Source organism: Crinia signifera, chromosome 9, assembly GCF_055691185.1.
Source record: "Crinia signifera chromosome 9, ASM5569118v1, whole genome shotgun sequence".
In the NCBI taxonomy this organism is placed as follows: domain Eukaryota; kingdom Metazoa; phylum Chordata; class Amphibia; order Anura; family Myobatrachidae; genus Crinia; species Crinia signifera.
This window is the reverse complement of record NC_139225.1, coordinates 40,317,817-40,344,044: the sequence shown is the minus strand read 5'-3', so window position 1 is coordinate 40,344,044 and position 26,228 is coordinate 40,317,817. Positions and strand designations below refer to the sequence as shown.

General features: G+C 47.3%; 1 protein-coding gene across 2 annotated transcripts; it reads left to right on the top strand.

Moving 5' to 3' along the window:
- ST6GALNAC4 (ST6 N-acetylgalactosaminide alpha-2,6-sialyltransferase 4) lies at positions 1-25,934 on the top strand. 2 transcript variants are annotated; one of them, XM_083158959.1, is made up of 6 exons: positions 1-152; positions 4,979-5,025; positions 6,295-6,447; positions 13,146-13,555; positions 20,290-20,397; positions 21,570-25,934. In XM_083158959.1, exons 2-6 carry the CDS (start codon positions 5,014-5,016, stop codon positions 21,754-21,756), a joined length of 870 nt encoding a protein of 289 aa, XP_083015085.1. In that variant the 5' UTR covers positions 1-152; positions 4,979-5,013; the 3' UTR covers positions 21,757-25,934. The 2 variants fall into 2 exon arrangements, with proteins under 2 accessions (XP_083015085.1, XP_083015086.1); XM_083158960.1 differs by lacking the exon at positions 1-152 and adding an exon at positions 2,980-3,215.
- The last annotated feature ends 294 nt before the right edge of the window (positions 25,935-26,228 follow it).

Genomic DNA, 26,228 nt, shown 5'->3' with positions numbered 1-26,228 from the left:
GAGGCGGGATCGGGGCTTCCTGATCCGGGGCGAGGGTCGCCGCCGCCTCCAGTGTCCAGTCCTCTAATCAGACCTCGGGTGTGACAGTAGCTACTGAGCTTCTGCCCGGGGTGCCCTCATCCGGGGGAGCCAATGCGGCGGGCAATAGGGAGTAGAGATGGGCAAAACGGATCTTTTCGCGGACCCGGGTCGACCTGGGTCGGTCAGTGAAAAGATCTAGATCCTTTGGGCGGCTCTGCGGCTCAGTTTGTGTAAAAAAGACAGTTATTTATGGTTTGAGTTAGTGTACCATACCTCCCAACATGACCCTTTCCAGGAGGGACACAATGCTCTGTTTCTGGACTTCCCTCTTAATGTTTGATTGTTATTACCTGTGTGGAAACACCTTTCTTATCCATTTACCTGTTTAGAACAGGTAATAGCAATCATTCGTTAAGAGGGAAGTCCAGAAACAGAGCAAAGTCGTAGGTCAGAGATGGGGAACCTTTGGCCCTCCAGCTGTTGTTGGACTACACATCCCAGCATGCCCTGCTACAATTTGCTATTTGGCCATGATAACACTGTTGCAGGGAATGCTGGGATGTGTAGTCCAACAACAGCTGGGGCCAAAGGTTCTCTAACCCTGACCTAGGTGGTGCACTTAACATAGATAGTCGTTTGGTCGACTGATCTAGGTCGACATTAGGTCAACAACACTAGATCGACATGCTGAAAGGTCGACGTGGAACAAGATCGACATGGTTATAGGTCAACATGAGGAAGGTCGACAGGTCATAAGGTCGACATGGGGATTTTCACTGTTTTTTGAGCCGACATGTGCCGACAGGCGGTATTTCATGCCCTACCTTCCACTAGGGCATGGAGTGAGATTATAATAGTGTGGCGAGCGAAGTGAGACACTGTGCCCAAAGCATTGCGAGCGATGCGAGGGTCCGATTCTCACTTCCAACTGTGTCCATGTCAACTGTGTTGACATTCGGGTCAAAAAACAGCGAAAACCCCATGTCGACCTTATGACCTTCCTCATGTCATCCTAACGTCCATGTCTACCTTTTCCCATGTCAACCTTTTCCCATGTCGACCTTTCTGCATGTCGACCTAGTGACTGTCTGACCAACGCTTGTCTGACGAACAATCCAGTTCCCAGGACCTGGGTAGAAGTCCCGTGTAAAGGGACACGGCGTGTCCCATTTACACTGCCGCTGACAGGGGTCTGACCCGCTGAAGACCCGGGGTTTTGCAGCGGTGTAAAAGGGGTATTAATTTGCTTGTTGCCAAGGGAGACTAAATTTGCTCATTGCCGAGCCCCCCCTCCCCCCCCCCCCCCAAATGAAAGTTAAAAGAAGGCCCCCTCCCCCTCCAAATTAAAGTAAAATGTACTACACAGCCCAGCAAACAGAGATCTAGTAAAAAAAAAAAAACACATGTGCACTGCCTAATTTATGTCTGTGTGTTCATACTTCTACTACACACCTTTCTGTGATACTACTGGTGAACTCAGGTGAAGCAATCTTGAAATGCCTGCCAGTGCCAATGCCTCTGCTCTGCTTATACCCCTTTCACATCGCACTTTTAAAACGGTATATTGCCGTTTTTTTCCCTTTTTAAAACGTTTAAGGCTGCACTGTGAATGCACCACAGCCGATTTACCGTTTCAATTTAACTGGCATTTCGAACCGTGTAAAAAGCAGAGTCCTACACGGTTCCTTGCCGTTTTTTGTGCAATGTGAATGTGTACAGTTTGTCTGAAACGGTATTTCAGGCAAACAACACAAGCACAAGCACAATTTGTGGCGCCCCCTCCCCTCCTATATGTCACACAGGACACACAATCCCACTGCTATACAATAGGTGCGCGCCAGTGGTGTCCAGGTGTGCACCACTGGCGCAGCACCTCTACGGGACACCCCCGTGACCAGCTTCTGTCCCCCCAGTCGTTGTCCCCCCCCCTGTACCTGTGCTCCGGCGATCGGTACGCCGGAGCTTCTCTGACCCGCCCGCCAGCCAGCCCAGCCCGTCCGACAGCCTGTCACTCATTTTTTACAGTACACAGACAGTAGAGTGGTAGTTAGGCAGACAGACGGCTAAAGGGGAGATGCCAGGCCAGTCTCCTGTCACATTATAAGGCAACATGTAAACATGGCAGCTCCATTAACCACTACAGTACAGCCTTTTGCAGACAGATGCTGCTTAGGGCGAGCACAGAGTGCTGCTGACGTCACCGAGTGCTGCTGACGTCACCCTGCTAATGATACCTGTCACTGGGTCACCTTACCATGGTGCTAGCCCCCGCTACATACGCCATATATACACCGTATATCACATGAATCTGATTCTGCACTCACCCGATGAATCTGCAGCCGGGATCTCTGTGCGCTGGGACTGCTGCTGAGTCAGCATGCTGCGGGGCTCAGTGTCCTGCTACTTGGCAGCAAAGGGGGACTCGGAGTCCTTCCGAGCAGCGAACATCCCCCAGCCTGCCGCCGACGTCACTGCTAAATATGACAGGCGCCGCGGCTTAGGCAGGGGGGACTCGGGGAGAGAGGCAGCAAGGAAGCTCCGGCGTACTAACGCCGGAGCGGAGGCGAGGGGGGCGGGCTGCTTCTGGCTTTCTGTGGTGGGTTTTGCTGGGGCAGGATAAACCTGCCCTGGTAGGTTTGTCCTGCCCCAGTAAAACCCACCACTCAAGGGGTTAAAGGACCCCTGTACCCCAAATTCTTAGCATATGACAGGCAAAAGGCACACATAGCACTTGAAACGTGTTCTGGATGAAACGTTTCAAGTGCTATGTGAATGACACTTAACCGGTATTTAAAACGGTAATCTGGGTCACTGTTAAGGCTCTGACCCGTTTTAATTACCGTTTTAAAATACCGGTTTTTAAACCGTGTCTGCGATGTGAAAGGGGTATCAGTCTGCTGTTGATGTGTAGTCACCAGACCTCCCTCAGGGCTTCCAGATTCAGAAGAATCTAGATCTGCACGTGACACAGCAGCAGCAGCAGCAGCAGCACAAGCAGCCAATTAGAAGAAAATATCTCAGCTGCCAAAGGGGGCAGTGCTGAGCTCAAGCAATGCAATGTGCATTGTATTGTATGTAATGCTAAGCGAAACCGATCCGGATCACCATTTTGGGATCGGCGGCTCGCTCGTTCTTTTGATGGATCCGTTCAAAAGAACCGGATCGTTCGCGAACGACACATCTCTAATAGGGAGGTAAGCGCCCCTGGAGGCAGCAGGGCCTGTGTGTAGATTACAGGGGGAGGACCGTGGAGCATCAGTATATATATAACCGCTGTACACAGCCAGCTCAGGGTATCCATCCCCTGTGCTGCATGTCCGCTGCCTACAGTGTATTGTGTTATGCTGTATGTAGGTCTGTGTTCCACTACAGTTGTAGAACTACAAGTACCATCATGCTTAGAATCGCCTATTGGGATGTGCAGTTACCATACTGGGCTCCTATGTGCAATACTTACTGCTTCACTTATTTCCCTGACCATCATCTTATTATCCCTAATATTTCACCACTACTTGCTTATTGCTTTGCAGAGAATACTTGTCACTCAAGTCAGGCTTTGCTGCATTGGTGCTTACATTCAGGGCTCCACCATACACTACTGTCACGGGTTCAGTATGATGACCGGATCATGCTGTGGGCACGGTGGCTCACTTCGCTCACCACAAGGTTCTATCCCCCTTCTATGGGGGTTGTGGACCCCCACTACGGAAAATAGACCCTGTGTGCCGGTATTCCATCTGGCAGTAATGTCTGCAGTTGTGGTCTTGGCATCAGCATCCAGAAACCTGGGTTCCCGACTGGTGGCATATTAACTACATCCATTCTGCTAGGTTTTGTGTGCGATACCCTGTCAACTCACCCAGCAGCTACCCATTGCATAGGACACATCATGTGTGTTTCTTTTACATAGGAAGTATGGAATGTGGTCCCAGTCCTTGTGGCAGCCGTGATGATCTCAGGATCCGATCCGATGTGCATGGGACTTGGTGTTCTCGGATTGGAATCGGCAGTAAAACACATACGATGTTAAGGTGCCCACACACGCACCGATCCCGGCGTGCGTTGTGGGCTTAACTAGCACACATAGCATCGCATCGTATGCCTTGTGCATGCGATGCGATACTATGCTAGAAAAAGCTAGTACAAAAAGTATGTGCAGCACATACTTTTTGTACTGTGCGATGGGGTGCCGCGGGAGCGCGCACCTCATCCTATAGCATCGCACCGCCGGGATCGGTGCGTGTGTGGGCACCTTTACACTTTTCACACAATTTATCGGCAAATTGGGTAAAAATCGAGTGAAAAAAAGGGCCATATCGTATAATTCTATGGGCACCTTAAATGTCCTTATACAGTACATACGGAGGTTTTCACATACTTCTATGGTCAAATCATGCCAAGTAGCACCACGCGAAGAACATACAAACTGCACAGATAAGACCTGGTCAGGAATTTAACTCCTAAAACCAGTTATTTGAACTAACGATGCAAATCATTGCACCATTTTGTGGTTCTTGTGCTCTGATAAGCAGTCCTAGAAAAATCTTAAGGTGCCCATCCACTAATGCGATATGGCCCTTTTGCAAACGATTTTAACAGTGGTATCGCATACAATACATAATTTGCAAAAGCTGCTTGGAGTTGGTGGGGTTGTGAGGTTTGCATGCTGTATCTTGCACTAGTGGATGGGGGGGGGGGGGGGGGGGCTTTGCCTTAAATCTCATGTTAAAAAGTTATCTAATATATAAGTGAAGACGGTTATTTTTCTAATGTTTTTGCGTTATAAATTTAAAAGTAACTGTATTGTATGATGATCCCACTATTGTTTTGTTGCTTTTAGCCTTTCTTGAAGCAATTCAGGCTCTTTCTTTACCGTATGCCAAGGTGCTGGGGGTGCCAGTGACTACATATAAGTTGATTTTTCCTATTTCTGTGTCTTTTATGTTTTCTATCACAGCCCAAGCCCAGGGCAGTCCCTGTAGCTGATGAAATATGAAGATCTTAGTAAGTGATCTGCAGTTGAAATCCTTTTTATTCTCTGTATAGAAATCATTTTGCTGGAAATATGGTAAAATTTGATGCTGGCTGTGGCGATGCAGGGGTAGATTTATCATCGTGCCCCTAACGTTTATGAAGCTACTCTCACTTCAACACTTTTCGTGGTGAAGCGGCCCCGCAGTCCGTCCAAATTTATTATTACTTATGTAATCGTTAACAGTTTTCCATGGTCAGCGCCGCTTGCTGGTGTCTGGCGTCTTCAAATTCAAACTGCATGCGCCGGTTAATTTTCGCCAGGGTACCCGGTGCATGCGCAGTTTGAATTTGAAGATGCCGAGACCAGCAAGCGGCGCTGACCATGAGGCAGGAGACCCGCCTGTTTAACACCTGCATCGCGGGTGTCATAGATCAGGGGAAGCGATATCCCCTGCCATAACGCATGGGGATAGCGCATATTCTCCTGATCGACATTTAATAAATCTACCCCACAGTTAGATGAAAATTGCTTTGCAAGTGACAGTTTAATTTAATTTACAAAAATTGTACCTAGACGGGGTAATGCTGGGATCTTTATCACTTAATAAGGCTTAATACATTCGGCATAGTGTTCATTCTGGCACCCTGCAACTTTCAAAACCTGTACCGTTCCTGCCTGTGGTGTCATTTTCTACTGTGGTCCTTCTAACACAATCTGATCTGTATTTCAGCAGAGATACAGACTAACCTGTGCTAGGAGTACCGCAGCAGAGAATGACACCCCAGACAGGACCTGCCCAGATTTTAAAAAGGCGCAGGGTGCTAGAATGACCACTAGGAGACCAGCTTGAGGAATGTTCGGTGCCCAGGAAAAGACTACAAATAAATAAATTGGAAAAATGTGGAGACCACTTGTCTCTCTATACTGCACGAATGAGAGAAATCCCCCTGAAGTTGCATATAAGATTTTGGGACTGATTCAGCGATAGACATGCAAATACTGTCATAGCTGTCTTTCAGTGCGCAGCAGATGTGCCGCCCCTGAATCGGTTGCGACACTCATGCGTTTCAGCTGCCACTCCCACGATACCTTCCACAAACAGCCAGTGCCTGTCACTCACTTTGCTATCGCCATCGCACGACCATGCGCAGTGCGACTTATGCACATACATGGCATCACTACGCTGTATACAGCATCGGCATTGTGTCCATCTATGATACAGGCTCTTTCAGCCAAATAAATTCCACTTTCACTGTGTCTTGTATATGTCTCTAACTCTGCTTTATGATAATGTGCAGGCTCGGGTTTGTGTGGCGAGTCTGATACTCTGTGCTGTCCTCTGGCTATGCTGGATGAGAGCGAACGTTAAAGAAAGAGTAGTAGAGTTTCCGCCATCTTTTCTACCTCACATACTGCAGCTCTGGGGATACAGCCGACTCCCGGATGGCGAGGTGAGGCAATGGGATGGTTTGTGTCACTTATACATAATGCAAAGCTACACCAGTAGGAGTGCAGATGTGTCATGGTACATCTTTGCTAGGGTCGCACCAAACAGCCCCTCTTTGCACGCCAGGTCATGTCAGAACCTTCTAGAGTCTTGATGGCTAACCTTGACACTCCTGCTGTTGTTGTACACATTCCAGCATGCTCTGCTTCAGTTTTGCTACTTGGCAATGCTAAATCTGATGCAGAGCATGCTGGGATGTGTAGTTCAACAACAGCTGGAGTGTCAAGGTTAGGCCTGTCGTTCTAGAGGAACGACGTTAGCAGAATTGCACAGGACCTTGCAGCTCACTCACACCAGGCATCTCTCGCTGCATGGTGTATGGAGGCTGCTTGTATGAGCACACCTATGTATGCCTGCTGTAATGATGCTGTCTCCTTGAAGCATAGGGGCCCATTTATCAAACTATATTTCTCTTTCAATGGTCCTGGTGACACAGCTCAACATTGGGATGTAGGAGGGTCCGTAGGAGCCAGGCACCTATCCTAAAGCTTTTGGAGGGTAGGCTCCTCCCTTCTGCATCCCAGACTCCTCAGTTCGTGTTAGGTGCCCACTGGAGTGGGTGCTATTCTAAAGGGCTGCCGGAGCAGCCGAAGGATTAGAGTGAGTTAGGAGTTTTTTATTTTATTAACTTTTACACTAGCTAGGTAGGCACAGTGTGAGGATTCTCACTGAATCCTCACACTGACAGCCCAGCAGGAGCTGACAGAAGCGCGTCCTGTCAGCTCACTGTGCACGGGGGAGACACTGTCTGGTCTCCCCGTGCAGCGCTTACAGCTTCTATTAAGAAGATGCCTGGGCTCCGAGGCGCTCTAAAACCGGCTTCACGCTAGGTGGGGATCATGGGGGACAGGCGCTCCGTGATGGCGGCGGCCATTTTCTGCGGAGCTTACACACTGAGCTCCTATATGAGAGGACAGCAGTGTGTTACAGGCATGTTCCAAGTGGTCCCCAGCAGAGGGGGAGACACTGGAACTTGGAGATCCTGCAGTGGGAGCGGCTGTCTGGGGGTGGTTGGCGCCAAAAGCCACGGACCCCGCAGCAGCAGGGACTTGGTCTCTTCCCTCACTCTGTTTTGGCGCCATTCGGAACGCTTGCAGCAGGGCTGAGCTGGCTGACAGATCCTGGCAGAGTGTTTGGATTTCCTGGGCATCGTTTTCCCCACTGTGAAAGCTTCAGACAGATAAGTGACTGAGTACATTGGCTCTGTATAAAACGCCTGTACATTTTCGCTGGGACTGTGTTATTTTTACATCATGTCTGAGCAACAGTCTGTGGCTTTGGGGGAGGGAGCCCTTAATGCATTGAGCGCTTGCAGTGTTTGTACACTGAATTTTGTCCCTGAGCAGATGGCCAAGGGGGGCTTGTGTATTACTTGCGTTGGTGTGAGACCCATGGGCAGTGAACCCCAGAGGGTAGAGCAATCGGAGCCTGTGTGGGCCAGTGCCCTGGGCAGGTCTGTTAATGCCTTAGTGCAATTGCTAGACAGGCAGAGTGATGTGTTGGTAGCTTCCCCGAGACCTATGTCATCATCTCAGCAGTCCTCTGGCTCCTTGCCTCTGACCCAGGCAGATCCATGCTTCTTACAGGTCATGCAGGATACTGCTAAGGGGATCAGCAGGTTTAATGATTTGTTAGACAAATTTGATGGTGATACTGTGGGGACCCCTAAAAGGTCTTATTCAGTGCCATTGCTTGTTGCTGAAGAGGAGGGAGAGTACACAGACATCCCCTGGGATCAGGGTGATGACTCTGAGGATTCCTCTGCCTCAGGGGTGGAGGATTTGATTACTGCTGTTAAACAGGCTTTGAATTTGTCTGTGGAGGATAAAACTCCTGCAAAAGGTGTTCTTAAAAGGCAGCGTAAGGAAACTGTTACCTTCCCTGCGGATGAGCGTTTACAGGATTTATTGGAAGGGGCTTGGAAAACGCCCGATAAAAGGCTGCAGATGCCTAAGAGATTTTTAAGTCTATACCCCATGCCTGAGGCTCATGCAGACCTCTGGGAAAAAGTTCCGGTGGTAGATGCTTCTGTGGCACGGCTTTCTAAAGCCACGGTGCTACCTGTCCAGGGGGGGGCAGCCTTTAAGGACCCCGTAGACAAGAAGCTGGAGGGTAACCTCAAGGCAATATTTGAGGGGGTAGGCTTCACTTTACGCCCTCTTATAGCATCAGCCTGGGTCTCTAAGGCCATGTGTGGGCCAATGACTAATGTACAATTTTACATGCTGATCCAGGTGTGTTACTGCTTGCTGAGAAGCTAAAGGCAGCCGCAGAGTATGTGCTTGAAGCTAAAGAGGAAGCTCTCAAAATGGCTTCCAGAGTATCCACGGTATCCGTCAATGCCAGGAGAGTGCTTTGGCTTAAAGCCTGGGAGGCGGATAACCTTAGAGGCATTAGCTTTTAAAGGAAAGCTGTTGTTTGGTTCAGAGCTGGAAGAGATTATTAAGCAGGCCACGGGAGGCAAAAGTACTTTCCTGCCGGCTCCTGCAGCTAAACAGGCCTCAAGGTTTTCTGCTTTTAGGCCGTCCTTTCGGCCCTCCCCTAGAGGGGGTGCGTCCTTTCGAGGACAGTCCTTTAGGGGAAAATTTCAGTCCTCCAGGGGTAAGGCCCCAAAGTCAAAGTTCGGTTCCTTTCATAAGAAACCAAGCACCAAAGGAGAGGACAAGCCCTCCGCATGACTACCTGGGGAATATCCCAGCGGTGGTCAAGGTGGGGGGGCGTCTAAGATGGTTCAGGGCTGCGTGGGCATTGTTGGGCCGGGATTCCTGGGTGCTAGACATTGTATCCCAGGGTTACAGAATTCCCTTCAAAGGTCTTCCTCAGAGAAGATTCATTCCTACACCACTGCCAAAGGAGTCTCGGCTCCGTGTTGCTCTTTTGGGGGCGGCTCAGTCTCTCTTAGAGAAAGGTGTGGTTATCCCGGTCCCTCGAGCAGAGTGGAAGAAAGGCTTTTATTCCACTCTGTTTTTGGTGCCCAAGCCAGACGGGTCTTTCAGACCAATCTTAAATCTAAAGTCCTTGAATCTCTATCTGTGGGTAGACCATATCAAGATGGAATCTCTACGGTCTGTGCTGCTAAGCCTGGACCAGGGAAAATTTTTGGCGTCCATGGATGTCCAGGACGCATACCTTCATGTGCCTATCCATCCGGAACATCAGGCTCTCTTGAGGTTTGTGATAGGAGACCTGCATTTGCAATTCCAGGCGTTGCCCCTTGGTCTGGCCACAGCGCCAAGGGTATTCAACAAAATAATGTCAGTAATGGCGGCGGTCCTCCGACTGAGGGGAATCACTGTGATTCCGTATTTGGACGACCTGCTGTTCAAAGCAGAGTCGGCGGAAAGGTTTCAGAGTCACTTGGCAGAAGCCATCAGGTTTTTGCAGGCTCACGGTTGGCTTTTAAATTTACAAAAGTCTCAGTTGGTGCCATCACAGAGACTCCAGTTCCTGGGAGTTGTCCTGGATACCCATCTACATCGGGTATTCCTACCAGAGACAAAGGCCAGGGACCTGGCCTCCTTGGTTCGGGAGATCCTGGGGTCTCAGAGCCCATCGGTTTGGAGGTGTCTCAAACTGTTGGGGAAAATGGTGGCGACTTTCGAGACGCTACAGTTCGCCAGGTTCCACTCTCGAGTGTTCCAGTGGAACATCCTGACATCTTGGTCAGGGAACACTCAGACCATGAAGTCAGAGTACATAGTGTTGTCTCCAGAAACACGGTCTTCCCTGCATTGGTGGATGGAGGTGGATTCCCTTCAGTGGGGTCGGTCTCTGCAGTCCTGGGACTGGCTGATAGTCACTACAGACGCCAGTCTCAGGAGCTGGGGGGCAGTGGTTTTGGACCTGCGCCTCCAGGGCTTATGGACCTCGGAGGAGTCTGCCTTGCCGATCAATATCCTGGAACTGCGGGCTGTGTGGAAAGTGATCTCTCTGGCAGGAGAAAGATTGCAGGGTCTTCCTTTAAGGATTCAGACCGACAACGCCACAGCTGTGGCGTACCTGAGTCATCAGGGAGGCACACGCAGCAAGCTGGCCATGTGGGAGGTTTCCTGGATCTTCTTGTGGGCAAAACAGAATGTTCCAGCGTTGTCAGCGATATTCATCCCGGGGGTGGAGAATATCGAGGCCGATTTCCTGAGCAGGGAGGAGCTGCTAGAAGGGGAATGGAGCCTGAACCCACAGGTGTTTCATCAGATTACACTGAAGTGGGGAACTCCGGAGGTGGACCTGATGGCATCAAGGTTCAATCATCAGGTGCCCAGGTTCTATGCCAGGACAAGAGATCCACGGGCCGAAGCAGTGGATGCAATGACTATTCCCTGGGAGGGGAATCTGCTGTATGTTTTTCCGCCGTTTCCAATGCTGGCGAGAGTATTGAAAAGAATCCAGTCCCAAGGAATTCCGGTGATTCTAGTAGCACCGGATTGGCCAAGGAGGTCCTGTACTCGAGGCTTCAGAGATTGTCGACATGGGGCCACAGCTGAGCAGGTTTGCAGGGCCGCCACTTGGTCATCTGTTCACACTTTTGACAAATTCTATAGGTTCCATGAGTTCGCGTCGGAGGACGCATCATTCGGGCGAGCAGTGATGAGAGCTGCAGACCTGAGCGTACCCACCCAAAGGACCGGTTCTGGAACGTCCCAATGTTGAGCTGTGTCACCAGGACCATTTAAAGAGAAAAAGGGATTTTTGTAAGAACTTACAGTTCGAATCCCTTTCTCTGATATGGTCCTGGTGACACAGCGATTCCTCCCTTACGCTCAGTAAGTATGCCAGTGTTCATGATGTTTCATGATATATATGGTTGAAAAGTTATTTTTGAAATTGTGCATATAATATGTGCAGGCGTTTGTATACTGAGTTAATGTATTCCAGTGGCATTGAAAGATTGAAGTCTGGGATGCAGAAGGGAGGAGTCTACCCTCCAAAAGCTTTAGGATAGGTGCCTGGCTCCTACGGACCCTCCTACATCCCAATGTTGAGCTGTGTCACCAGGACTATATCAGAGAAAGGGATTCGAACGGTAAGTACTTATCGCACGTTTTCGGGGTTTAGCAGCAAATATTAACTATCTCCTGAATGTCAGTATCAAAGGGAGACCGCAGCAGGGATCTCCGATCCCTGCTGCGATCCTCCCTGCAGCGCCCCCGGCCGCATCCCCCATAGGTTTCTATGGGGGATGCGAAGCTGCCCGATGTATTAACATCGGGCAGCCCGGCATCGCAGCCCTGGGCTATCGCCATTCTGATATGGCGATAGCCCATTGTAGCCAATGGCTACACTTCGGGCAGTGCGGTAAAAGGGGTCGGCGGGGGTCAGCGCATAACCACGCATGCGCTGACCTCCCGGCTTCCGGGTTAGGGCTTCGCAGGGATGGGCTCCTATCGGAGCCCTGTCCCTGCGCCGTTAAAAATGATACATTGCCCCGATGTGATCGCATTTTACAATGCGATCCTGGGCGGTAATATTCCGCCCCTTAGTCAGATAAGCCACTTCTAGAGTGCAGACTCCTCTCTCATTTCTGTACTCAAGACAGGCAGGTCTATTCATTGAAGCAGTGATGAGTGGAGTAGTGCCCATGGCAACCACTCTTTACACTTCCAGTATTACTGAGGCTTCACCAATGATCATGAGGCACTAGGCACAAGTGTAATGACAGGGGCTATAGGGGCACATTCAATTAAGACATCTGTGCCAGATGTTTCTGGTATTAAACACCACTCTATTCAGAAGCACATCAGGCTGATTTATGTCCCAACACTAGAGAGGCACGGGTGTTCGGTACTTTGCGCATCTGCAGGTGGGGGGCGGCCATGGTGTTGTTGGAGAGGGACGAGGCCAGGATCTCCATTGGAAGATGGAGGTTTCTTGGCCTCTTTGTTATATCTGTGGCAGCCATGGGTCACGCAGCCGGCCAGCGGTGTCACAGATGATCCGATGCATCGTCCTAGGATGAAGCTTGGCTCACTAATGCATGGAGGAGGCGTAGCGCCCCCTACTGCTGCATTACCATGTTAATTCTGTCGCTTCTATGTAAGTAAATCGGCAAGAGAAATAAGGGTTAGGGCAGATGATGGGTAAATGTTGGGTTTGTATTTGAACTGTTCTTGTTCTAATTCCAGAGAATAACTCGCATGTACTTTTTGTCAATCGCTTGGCATGAAAATCCTTATGGGTTGGCACGTGCTCTACACTGTATGGGGCTGATTCAGGATCACTTGCTGTGATCCAAATTCGGCCCCAGCCCGGATGTGCAAACCCCGGCACTGAACGGCTTTGTCAAGTTACATAGTCGCCAGGCCCATTGCTGCGGGAAGGGAGGTCTTGGAGCGGCTGCAGGGCATCTCCATAAAAACGCTGGGCGTTCCCCTGGAAACGCAGGCAGGATGATTTCAGAAGCAGCAAGCGGCATTACAGCATCTTAAGAGGCTTAAGGGTTTATTTACTAAGATGGGAGGTCTATTAAACATGGAATGTTGTTATTGGACACCAACCAAAATCTACTTTATTTAGCACCTACTAGAAGAAAGTAGTGTGGTTACTATGGCATTAAGGCACATTTGCATCCTCGCGTAATATTAGTAACTGACACCCCTTGACTTTTACTTGCATCTGACTTCCATCCTTTTTTCTTTCCCAAAGCCGCTGGTCAGAAGCTCTTGTAAAACCTGCAGTGTGGTGTCCAGCTCGGGACAGATGCTTGGTTCTGAATTGGGACGACAGATTGACCAGGCCGAATGCATCCTGCGCATGAACACGGCTCCAACTGTTGGGTATGAATCAGACGTGGGCAGCCGTAGCACATTGAGAGTTGTTTCTCATACCAGCGTGCCACATCTACTTCGCAACCAGACCTATTTCTTCCAGCACTCCCAGGACACCGTGTATGTGATATGGGGTCCCCCCAGGCAGATGGACATTGATCAGGGTATCACGTATCGCGCCCTGTTACAGGCTAAGGGCATGTTCCCCGGAGTGAAGATCTATGCGCTCACACAGAATATGATGACACAATGCGACCAGATCTTTCAGAACGAGACTGGGAAGAACAGGTAAGTGTGCTCCATAACACTCATGGCCTGTTATGGGGGTAACCTAAAGGGAAACGCCAAGCAAACTCTTATCACCCAGAATAAAGTTTTGGGGACAACCGCTGCACTGCTATAACTGGCAGCTGATGAGGTGGCTATTAAGACTAATACCCATTTTCCACTGTCGCAATAACCTTGGTTATTGGTGAGCCACGGCCAGGGTTTGATTTCCAGTTACCTGGAAATCTAACCCTGGTGGCTACCATGATTGAACCTGGTAAAGCCTATGAAGATCCTACTCACTGACACTTGGAAATGTTACCTCCAAGACCCGCTACTAACCCAACGCCAAGTTTCAAGCTGCTGTGACACAATCTGGAACCATATTTTATTACCTGGGTGGAAAAAGGGTATTAATATCAAGGGGGACACAGAGGACAAGTGGAGGTATTGCCAAAGCAAGAAATCTGATTCTAGTTATCTTTTATTTTATTAAAGGGAACCATACATCTGCCACTGATTGACATCATTCTCTGTTCTGCCAATGGCATCCTTGGGAGATTAGAGCAATACAACATGTTGGATTTCCATGATTTCCAGATTCTGACCAAGAAATGGTCAGGGACGGTGTGACTAGGAATTCTGAATGGTTGCATTTCCCTGGCGGGTTGTTGATCGTTAATGCTGACGATCAGCGTAGAGGATTATCGGATCGGCAGAACTGTATAAAGGGCAATTTTCCTCTTGTTGTTATTCCTCCTGCCGAATTTGCGGCAAAAAAGGCAATATGGTGCGATAATGTGCGATTTTGAGTCATGAAAATGTGCGATTTTGTGTAAAAAAAAAAATAATAATAATAAAAAAAAATGGCGTGGGGTCCCCCCTCTTGAGCATAACCATCCCCGGGCTCAAAGAGCCGGTCTTGTTTTCATAAAATCACAGGGCTGAACAAATAGGGGTCCCCAGGATTTTATAAAACCAGCACCAGGCTCAAGGGCTGGTTCTGGTTCCCAAAATACGGGGGACAAAATGAGTAGGGGTCCCTCGTATTTCAAGAACCAGCATCGGGCCCAACCAGCCAGCAGGGTAATGCCACAGCCGGGGGGAGACTTTTTATACAAGTCCCCCTGGCCAAAGCATTCCCCCGCTGACCGGTCAGCATGGGCAGGGGTCCTGGGGGGAGTGGGGACCCCCCCAAAGAAGGGGTCATCCCTCCAGAACTTACCTGCCCATGCTGAAGCCCGGGGCTGTCCTCGATGCCCCTGGGCGATGGGCATCGAGCTGATGATTGGTGTAAAAAGATAGAAAAACTATTGTATACTGCTGTGGAACTATGAGTCCCAGCAAGCCGGCACCACATGCAGGGACTTGAAGAACCAATAAAGGGCCTGCTGGGACTTGTAGTCCCACAGTAACACAAATAGTTAAATAAATAAACACACACACACATACACACTGACAGTAAAACTTTATTACATACGGAGCCCATTCATCCAATACTCACCTATTTTGACACAAAGCATCAGTCCCCTTGTCCAGTAGAATCCACTGGGGTACCTGTGGATAGAAAACATACTCACCAGCCATCTTCAGCGCTTCTCCGGGAGCCCTGCAGCACTCTCATCACGGTCCGGTGTTCTGTTAACATCTGGGGCTCCGCCCCCAGACCGGGACTTAGGCCTGCCCACCAGCCAATCGTGGACCGGGACAACCCCCAATGCCGGTCCATGATTGGCTGGTGGGCGACCCTAAGTCCGGTCTGGGGGCGGAGCCCCAGATGTAAACAGAACACCGGACTGTGGGAAGAGTGCTGCAGGGCTCGTGGAGAAGCGCTGAAGACGGCTTGTGAGTATGTTTTCTATCCACAGGTACCCTAGTGGATTCTACTGGAGAAGGGGACCGATGCTTTGTGGCAACATAAGTGAGTATTGGATGAATGGGCTCCGTATGTAATAAAATTTTACTGTCAGTGTGTGTGTATTTATTTAACTATTTGTGCTACTGTGGGACTACAAGTCCCAGCGGGCCCTTTATTGCCCCACATGCTGGGACTTGTGGTTCTCCAAGTCCCTGCATGTGGTGCAGGATTGCTGGGACTCATAGTTCCAAAGCAGTATACAATAGTTTTTCCTTCTTTTTACACCAATTATCAACTCGATGCCCAGGGGCATCGAGGACAGCCCCGGGCTTCGGCATGGGCAGATAAGTTCTGGAGGGGGGAGGAAACCCCTTCTTTGGGGGGGGGTCCCCACTCCCCCAAGACCCCTGCCCATGCTGACCGGTCAGGGGGTGAATGCTTTGGTCGGCTGTGGCATTACCCTGCTGGCTGGTTGGGCCCGGTGCTGGTTCTTGAAATACGGGGGACCCCTACTCATTTTGTCCCCCGTATTTTGGGAACCAGGTCCAGCCCTTGAGCCTGGTGCTGCCCCTATTTGCTCAGCCCTGTGATTTTATGAAACCAGGACCGGCTCTTTGAGCCCGGGACTGGTTATGCTCAAGAGGGGGGACCCCACACTGTTTTTTTTTTTTTTTTTGACAAATTCGCCAGTCAGAACCTGGTCTGTTTTTTTTTTTATACATTTGTTTTTTGTAGATTTCCAAATTCGCACCCCAATAAATTGGCGATTTCTATATTTTACAATGGGAAAACATCTGGATGCGAATTGAGAAATCAACACTTCTGAATGTGTGAATTCGCGGCAGAAAGGGTGATTTTTGCCGCAATTCGCATCCCATTAAGTTGGCGATTTATGAAAAAAGTGCGATTTCGAACGTTTTGGCAAAAAAAATCGCCAAAAAAACAAAATCGCTCCCTAATAAATGTCACCCATTGTGTGTATCTATAGCAGCCTACCCTGTATAGCACTGGCTTACTGACGCTTTGTGAGTAACTATAGCAGTCCACCCTGTATAGCACTTGCTTACTGACACATTGGGGGAAATTTACTAAAGGAAATTTGTATAAAACTAGGTGTATTTGTATCCAGAAATACACTTATTTTTGACATTTACTATCTCGAAAATACGGCAATTCGTATTGATAGCACATCACTACGACTACGAATTGCCGTATTTTCGGGATAGTAAATGTCAAAAATAAGTGTATTTCTGGATACAAATACACCTATTATTTTTACAAATTTCCTTTAGTAAATTTCCCCCAATGTGTGTAACTATAGTAGCCTACCCTGTATAGCACTGGCTTACTGACGCATTGTGTGTAACTATAGTAGCCTACCCTGTATAGCACTGGCTTACTGACGCATTGCGTGTAACTATAGTAGCCTACCCTGTATAGCACTGGCTTACTGACGCATTGCGCATAACTATAATAGCCTACTCTGTATAGCACTGGCTTACTGATGCATTGCGTGTAACTATAGTAGCCTACTCTGTATAGCACTGGCTTACTGACGCATTGCGTGTAACTATAATAGCCTACCCTGTATAGCACTGGCTTACTGACGCATTGCGTGTAATTACAATAGCCTACTCTGTATAGCACCGTCTTACTGACGCATTGCGTGTAACTATAGTAGCCTACCCTGTATAGCACTGGCTTACTGATGCATTGTGTGTAACTATAGTAGCCTACCCTGTATAGCACTGGCTTACTGACGCATTGCACATAACTATAATAGCCTACCCTGTATAGCACTGGCTTACTGATGCATTGCGTGCAACTGTAATAGCCTACTCTGTATAACACTGGCTTACTGATGCATTGTGTGTAACTATAGTAGCCTACTCTGTATAGCACTGGCTTACTGACGCATTGTGTGTAACTATAATAGCCTACTCTGTATAGCACTGGCTTACTGACGCATTGCACATAACTATAATAGCCTACCCTGTATAGCACTGGCTTACTGATGCATTGTGTGTAACTATAGTAGCCTACTCTGTATAGCACTGGCTTACTGACACATTGCGTGTAACTATAGTAGCCTACTCTGTATAGCACTGGCTTACTGACACATTGTGTGTAACTATAGTAGCCTACTCTGTATAGCACTGGCTTACTGATGCATTGCGTGTAACTATAGTAGCCTACTCTGTATAGCACTGGCTTACTGACGCATTGCACATAACTATAATAGCCTACTCTGTATAGCACTGGCTTACTGATGCATTGCATGTAACTGTAATAGCCTACTCTGTATAACACTGGCTTACTGACGCATTGTGTGTAACTATAGTAGCCTACTCTGTATAGCACTGGCTTACTAACACATTGCGTGTAACTGTAATAGCCTACTCTGTATAGCACTGGCTTACTGACACATTGTGTGTAACTATAGTAGCCTACTCTATAGTATGAAAGTAATATAAAGGTGTTAAAATCGCGCTTAGAAAGCAGCTCGGTGGATGAAGACACAAGGATAGTGTCCCCACACCATATAAACACGTGAAAGAAAAAGATCATATACAAGAGCATATGAAATCGTGTCTCGTTCACCAGCGCTATCTAGAAATAATACATCCCTATGAAGGGATATTAGTCTCCTCTTCTCTGCCTCAAACTGGTTTATACAGTAGAGATGACCACATTATTGTAAGGGATTCTTGTTATATATGGATACCCATCACCGAAGATGTCAGAGTGGGGGAGAAAATACCATACATCCCTATATGGGATTGGGCGTCTCCTCTGCTCCGTTTGTATGAAATAAAGTGTGGCCAAAATCGGTAATCATCTGACTATACCACTCTCCAGTGGTGTGTACATAAGGAGAGAGATAAGTGTGCCACGTGTGCTGTTCCTCAAGGCTTGTCAGCCTTTTTGTATGCTGTACACTGTATTGTCAGGACACACTTACCTATTTCCTTGTCTGCACCAAATAAGTGCTGGACTTGAAGTGTTCGGAAGAAGGCTGCTGTGTCTGTAAGGCGGATATTTATCAAAGATTGGTTCGTACTTTAGCTCTCTCCGATCAGCTCTTAGCTGACATTTTTGAAACACAGGCCGTAACATGGCAGTTAGAAGCTGATTGGCTGTTAATTTATCTCTTTCCAACCTTGTAACCTGTACTTTTATACAGTGGGTCATGGGCTACGCACACACTGGAAAAATAATTTGATGGTGAGAGGCTTGCACGGGGCGGGGTTTCACTCTGGCTGATTATTGTTCTGCTCATTTTTGGAGCCCTGCAATCATGTCTGAATTAGGCCCGGTGTATGTTTTTGCACTTACAAACTCTATATTGGGCGTTTGTATGATAAGCCAAATTGGCTTCTTTCAATAAATGATCCTGAGTCTATATGTTTATGCACTCAGTAGGGCCTATAGGGCCAGATTCATAGTATTTGCGGCTGTGATTCCATACACATCTAATGTGTGCAAATAATCAACTAATAAATAATCAAGCTGACGGGGTTTGTATGAAGATGCCCATCTGCAACAGCGTACAAATGCACATCACGGTCACAGAGCCTTTCATATTTGGTGTTCTGAGTAATTCTGTGGTCATGCAGATAGGTTGCTGTGTGCACAAAATGCTGGTGCTATCGTTAATGTGTACAGATGCAGTAAGAGACATTTTTGTAGGAAATGTACTTTTCTGAGGTCTCCTTCCATGACAGGTCATGGCTCCCAGTTCCCGACGGCACCCCAGAAATCTGGAACACAGGGGGTGGGGGTGGGTTGGATGATGGGTTAGATGATGGCTATGTCTCCTCATAGGCCAAGGAACCCATCTAAATTGTATGTAGACAGGAGAATGATGGGGTAATGGCTATGTCTCCTCATAGATCAAGGAACCCTTTGAGATGTCTGTAGGAGAACTAACCCACTGGAATCGAATAACCATTTTAGCTCATATTGAACGCCAACAATTTTGTGGGTCATTGGGAACTGGCAATAATATAAATAATAAATATCCCCTCAGGTTTGGGCAAAGTCCCACTGAAACACCCTCTAAATTGGGACATAACCGCCTTCTATGCTATGACACGACCCACTTTCAGGTGAGCTTCGCCCCTTAAGAAATCCATGAAGAACCCTAATTGCTCAAACAAAAAAGAATGAATAGAAATAAAGCAGCCCATACATGCTGCTCTGTGGGCGTGCTGTACTAGCACGGATCGCATTGCATTGCATGTGCATCCGTTGTGCATGCAATGTGATGAAACCTAAGCACATACTTTTTGTACTTAGGTTTCATCAAATTGCATCGCATTGCATGCACAACGGATGCACATGCAATGCAATGTGATCCGTGCTAGTACAGCATGGAAAGCACGCCCTCATAGCAGCGTGTATGGGCTGCTTAAGAGCGCACTTACCTTGCCACTATAGAACGGGACACAGCGCACGGCTGCTCCCGTTTGTCTCCTTCCTCCTCTCTCTCCTTGCTCCTCTCCAAACACAATATAAGAACTGAAAATGCTGAATAATCAGACACGTTCAAAAGCTCTGACTGCGCAAGTTGGGACTAGGCAACAGAATGACTCCTAGTGCGCTGTCGTGGCTTGGAATCGGCATGGGTGAAAAAAACGGCAAATTCGTCCAAACCAAGTGAGTTTGAGGCAATTTTGCCGATCCATGCGGTTTCGCTAATAGTGCGAAAAGTCAGCACTGGGATTGAATTAGGCAAATCAAATTCTTCCCAAAAAACCTAGTAAAAATAATCTCTCTGGCTTTCTCCCTTTATGTTTGTTTCTATCTTTCTCTTCTCCAGTTTTATGGATGGGGATTTATTTGCGATAACACCCGCCTCTCATCCTCTTTTTATCTTTTTTTTTTCCACCTGCAGAGCCTTGTCGGGTACGTTTCTGAGCACTGGATGGTTCACTATGATTCTTGCCATGGAGCTGTGTGAGGAGGTCACTGTATATGGGATGGTCAGTGAAAACTATTGCAGGTATGGAGGCTGTATCCAAAGACAGACACAGGCCATGAAATAGAACAATGGAATGGGAATACAGACAAGCTGGGCCTGATAAAGACTTGTATGCTACAAGTCCACTGGTTGGGACACTGCATGTGCAGAACGGGCCCTGCGCCGTTGCCTCATGTGCCACATAAGCCCCAGCCTGGTTGACCCCCTGAAGGCATTTGGGGGCAGGGATGGAAGCTTACAACCCTAGATGAGGCCCATTGTTAGTGGCAGTGGCTAGAAATCCACATTGTGTAGAATAAACTTTGCATTACCCCTCAGCGCTACCTACAGATGCAGCCTTAGTGAAAATCACCTACGGTGTTCCTTCAAACCGAGCTAATTGTGGGGGCAGTAAATAATGTCTCTGTGGAATCCAAGATGTTTTTTATTCACAAGGAAATGTCACACTGACACAAATATAATCACAATAAACATGTATAAATAAAAGAGAATAATTATATGGGGTAGCCTTACCTAGATTCGAATTTGGAGCCTGTAGGGATGGAATAAGGGCAAAGTGCTGTCCCGAAGTGCACCCTTCTAGGGTCCAAATGGCATGCAAAGAGTAAGGTCCCCCTGCCTCCTGATATATCACAAGCTGACTGACGCGTTTCGAGACAATAGTGGCTCTTCTTCACAGGCTTTGAAGAAGAGCCACTATTGGCTGGAAACGTGTCAGGCTTTATTCATGTTACTACATTTTTTATTTTTTTTTTACTTCCTTCTTCATTACCTTTTTATATGTACTTCAGCTAAGGATGACAGGACAGCAAATGCTGTAATGGTCGGCTACCACCCCCAAACTCCAACTCCTTGTCCGTCAAATTGCGATTAGATCTATACACTATTTGTGTCGCTGTTTGGCTTTGTACAGTCATTCGATAACCTAATGGATTATGAATATGCACAACAGCGATCAACCCTGAATCAGGCCCCATGTGTGATATTATAATGGGGGGTGTAAAGGTCAAGAATGGGTATTTATAATGCAAATGGGGATAGGACATTGGGAGAAGGTAGAAACATGGAGCTAAATTATATTATATAATTATACAGTTCTGTAAGGTCATAATCATCGGACAGCATATCAAAGGTATGAATCATACATGTTTCGTGGAGATTCAAGGTGTAACACATCACCCCTTCTTTTTCAGTGATCGCTCGCACCCTCCGGTTCCCTACCATTACTACGAGAAGGGACGACTGGATGAATGCACTACTTACATGATGCATGAAAAAGCGTCGCGGGGAGCCCACCGCTTCATCACGGAGAAAGCCGTCTTCTCTCGTTGGGCCCGCAGGAAACGGATCCATTTTAATCATCCTTCCTGGGGGGCTTGATGCACAAAGCAACCTCACTTTTATACGGCTCACATGCAGCCATTTTTAGCCATTTTAATGCAAGCACAGACTTAACCTCAATGGATTCCGCAGCACTCCCTGGATTTAGGGGGCCTTAGCCTCTGCTGTCCTGGAAATCGCAGCAAACAAGTATTAAAGACAATCTTCAATCTTGAAGTCAGACATACCGTGTACCATAATCATGTTACAACCTCCACCTACCCATCCAGGGCTCAGTTGCAGCTTCGGACTTGTGTGGTAGGCCAATGATTGGGTGAAGGGTACAGTGAGTGGGTACAAATATAATGGCAATCATTCCTGCCTATTAAGATTATGGTACACTACTGGTCCATTACCCGAAGGTGCTGAAAGATGTTACAATTTATACTAAGCAGCAGTATTATTTAAGTATGCAATTCTATTTTGTAAACCATGCTTGAGCACCGTAGCTCTCAGCTGTTGTGGAACTACAAGTTCCAGAATGCCCTAACGGCTATAGAGCCAGAGAATGCCTACCTCTGTCTTTAACATACTCCATTACCTGAGGTTATAATTAACATATCCAAGTTTGGATAGCTCGTTTTGATACTTTTATTCCGGTTAACAACCTGCAGCAGCTAATTAAGGCAGGTTGACAATGCAGATACCACGGTCATTCTTATATATTATTTATTTGCATATCTTATAATGCCATCTCTCTGGGCCAGATGCACTAAGCTTCAAAAAGTGATAAAATGGAGAGTGATAAACAGCCAATCAGCTCCTACCTGCCATGTCACAAAATGTGTTTGACAAAAGTCAGTAAGGAGATGATTGGTTGTTTATCGCTCTCCATGTTATCACTTTTGAAGCTTAGTGGCCCTCTGACATAAATGCAAGCTTTTACTGCACTCAGAGGTAAACGTATGAATCTTGTACCAGCCAATCAGCTTCAATATGTAAATGAACAATTAATAACTGATTGGCTGGAGGGTTATAACCTTGCACATAACATTCCTCTCCAGACTTCATACAATTACCCCTCAGCGACTCGGCTATAGGGGCCAACCCTCTGTTTTACAATATAGGACGGTCGTGCTCCGTTTTCTTGCTGCTAACAAAGGACAGTGTCCATGATTCTTAGCTGAAAACATGTGCAGTAACCCATAGCAATATTAGTTATAGTCCAGTGTTTCTCAACCTTGGTCCTCAGTGACCCCCAACAGTGCACATTTTCCAGGTCTCCACACAGACTCGCAGGTGAAATAATTAGCTCCACCTGTGATCTTTTAAAATGTGCCAGTGAATAATGAGTGCACCTGTGCACCTGCAGGGTGACCTGGAAAACGTGAACTGTTGGGGTCCTTGAGGACCGGGGTTGAGAACCGCTGTTATAGTCGATCCAGACAATGACCATTGCACCTTATTCGTAAAAGGTAATTTTTAGCTTCATAGAAGCTGGAGGCTAACGATGTACAGTATAAGGAGAAAGAAAGGCTTCTGTGCATCTTATGTGTGGGGTTTGTGTTCTTTAGGTTGACAGTCAACACATAAAAAAATAGGGTGACATGCCTTAGGTCGACATGGTTACAAGGTAAACACAAGCAAAAAAGATATGAAAAACATTTGTCCCATGTTGACGTTTTATATGTCGACCTTTTCCATGCGTCATCATTTTTGATGACATAATGCATGTCAACCTTTTTCATGTGTCGACCTTCTGCCTGTCAGCCATCAGTGGTCGACCGATTGAATGTCAACCTAATGATCCACACCCATGTGTAGTATACAGGCAGTATAGATAGGTCAGGTGTTTGTCACCTGTCAGTATATTATGCGAATGCAGCCAATGTGAAATGTAGAATAATCTAAAACTTCCAATGAGGTACTTGCCATGTGTCTATATTCTTATGCGGAATTGTACTGTTAAACAGTGACTGTTACATGAGGTGGAGCCCACAAAATGGCTGCCTTCAGTGTACAGATGTCATCTTTGCTCGGCGCCTGCCAGAGCCTCCCTTCTGGCGAGCACCGGCGGACAGGGACTACATTGAACTGGGATGTGTGTGCGTCTCATGTACACGCATGTCCCAATCCTTCGGCAGCGGTATCCTGCCCATCTCCGCTTCAGGGAGATGGGCTGGGGACCTGGGGGGAGCTCCGTTGCCACGGGGCGCGCAAGCGTTTCATGCGCGCGCGCCCCCTGGCGGGAGCTGGTGAGGGTTTCGCCAGCCCCTGCCTGGAGGAGCCAGGCTCCATCTGTAAATTGAACTTTAAGTGTAGCTATACAAATTTGCTGCTACAGTAACTAAACGTTTTGCAAATAGCGTCACTTCTTGTTACCTGAGCTTTGGTTTGTTGTTACTGCCATAACATGACAGAGTTGTATTGTCCCTGTGTACATGGTATGGAAATGTGAGGTGCAATATCATTCGCTAGGGAATTAAGGGAATATGGGGGAGGTGTGGAAAATCATGGAGAGAGATTAAGGACCTTATTCAGATCCACACACAGTGATGCGAAATTTGCAGGATTGCGTATGGACTAAATGACCCCCGCAGTAGATTGGCTGGCACATTACCGCTTTCCAATTTATCTCCACTTTATCTCTTCGCCAGGCTTCATACATCTGCCCCAGAGCCTGTAACATGACAGAATCTGGTTCGTACTTTATCTCTCAAAACTTTAAAAAATCTCCCAACTGTATAACGGACAATTAAAACCGGTCATTCATACTAATATAAGTGTTATATCCATTAAGCTCTGGACCACTCCCATTTCTTGAGGAACTACTATGCCTAGCACATGGTCACAATAAGGGAGTTTTAATCAGTATTCCAGGAGGTTGGTGCAAGCTGCGGTTCCCCAGGCAGTATGCAGCTGTCCCAGCACGGCCTGCCAACTCTATGCCCTGTATATTTTAATTAGAAGCACTGAATTGATAACATTGGTGGTTGCCTTTCATTGGTCAGATGCAGACAGTGAGCATCCCAACTCTTGCACACTCAGACGTACACTGTGCGCCAGAGGAAGGGCTGATAATAGTGTAAGGATAAAGGTGCGGATGTGACCACAGCAGAAGAGGGTAAAGTGTGACTGTAAATCAGCCCTATAATGGGTTCTTATTCTCTGAGCAATACCTTCAATATTATACAATAGTCATATTAGTAGAAAGTGTTATGTTTGCATAGAAAGAGAGAGATCACGCACAAAAGTTAATGTTATTTTGGTGTAATGGATATCAATCAGGCAGCAGAATATTGCTCTGACCTTTTTATATTTTTAACCATATTACTGAGAAACCAGATTTGCATCAGTGTGTGGGTCACTGTGTGCGGGTGGAACACTTTCAGCTCATTTTAATTTACGGTCTTGTACCATCCATGACTCCTCATCTATTTCTAGAATACATTGTTTCATCTTTGTGCCTTCCATCTGTGCTCTTCAGCCTGGTCTGTGTTATGTTAGCTAAAAAGTTCAAGGCACAGATGTAGCCCAGAAAGATAAAGCAATATATTTAGTATTCGTTGCAGGAGGACACACTTATGCCAATATATTAGCCTTTCAGTATGTATGTAAATGTATGACCTATTTTAGTATTTTGGTGTCATTTCCACTTGGCCATAGGAGTGAAGTCAGCCCCATTCGCTGGGCTGCGAATTAGGCACCTGAGTGATTATTTGAGGGCCGCACATGTGCATGGTCCGCGGTGTGCATGCGTGAACCCTCCGCGGGATCACAGCCAGAGTCAACCTGTGGCCACAGGCCGCACGCTGGCTTATAGACAGCCGGTGGCCATTTGTGGGTGGCGTTTTCTGGGATTCGGGCGAGGAGTCAGCTATCTGATCGCTGGGCTCCGCAGATTCGCAGCCCAGTGATCAGGTCTGAATCCGGCCCATAGAACGCAATAGCTGGGGCCCGTAGTAAAGTTTGATGGGATGGGGGCCTCTAGTGGATGGTGACCCCATAACTAGCACACTCCCAGCACCTGCTGTATTTCTGTTCCCGGTTCTTTTTAGAATGATGTTTTCTATTTTATTCTATTTATTGTTTTTATGATTCTAAAGGACTGATTGCAGTCTTAGTATTATTAATGTGCCTATGTTAGCATTTAATGTGCCTTTTTTTACCTGTGGATAATGCTAAAAATAATATTGTGTGGTTAATGTCACTTTGCAATAAAATGATTTGATGTTTTATTTGCAGAGTGAAGTTTTGTGGGTACAAGTGGTTGAAAAAAATGTGTGTACAGTAAAACATACAGCCATAAAGTGTTTTCCTGGGAATGGGTCATTGGGTCGACACGATGACGGTCGACGGGGCTTGCTTAAGTTGCCACATGAAATCGAATGACGTGGCTAAGGTCGGAAGGGTCGACAATGGGAAGGTCGACAGTCAAAAGGTGTTGGTACCATCCTTAAATACTTAGGGCCAGATTCTCTAAGCTTCAAAAGTGATAAAATAGAGAGCGATAAACAGCCAGCCAATCAGCT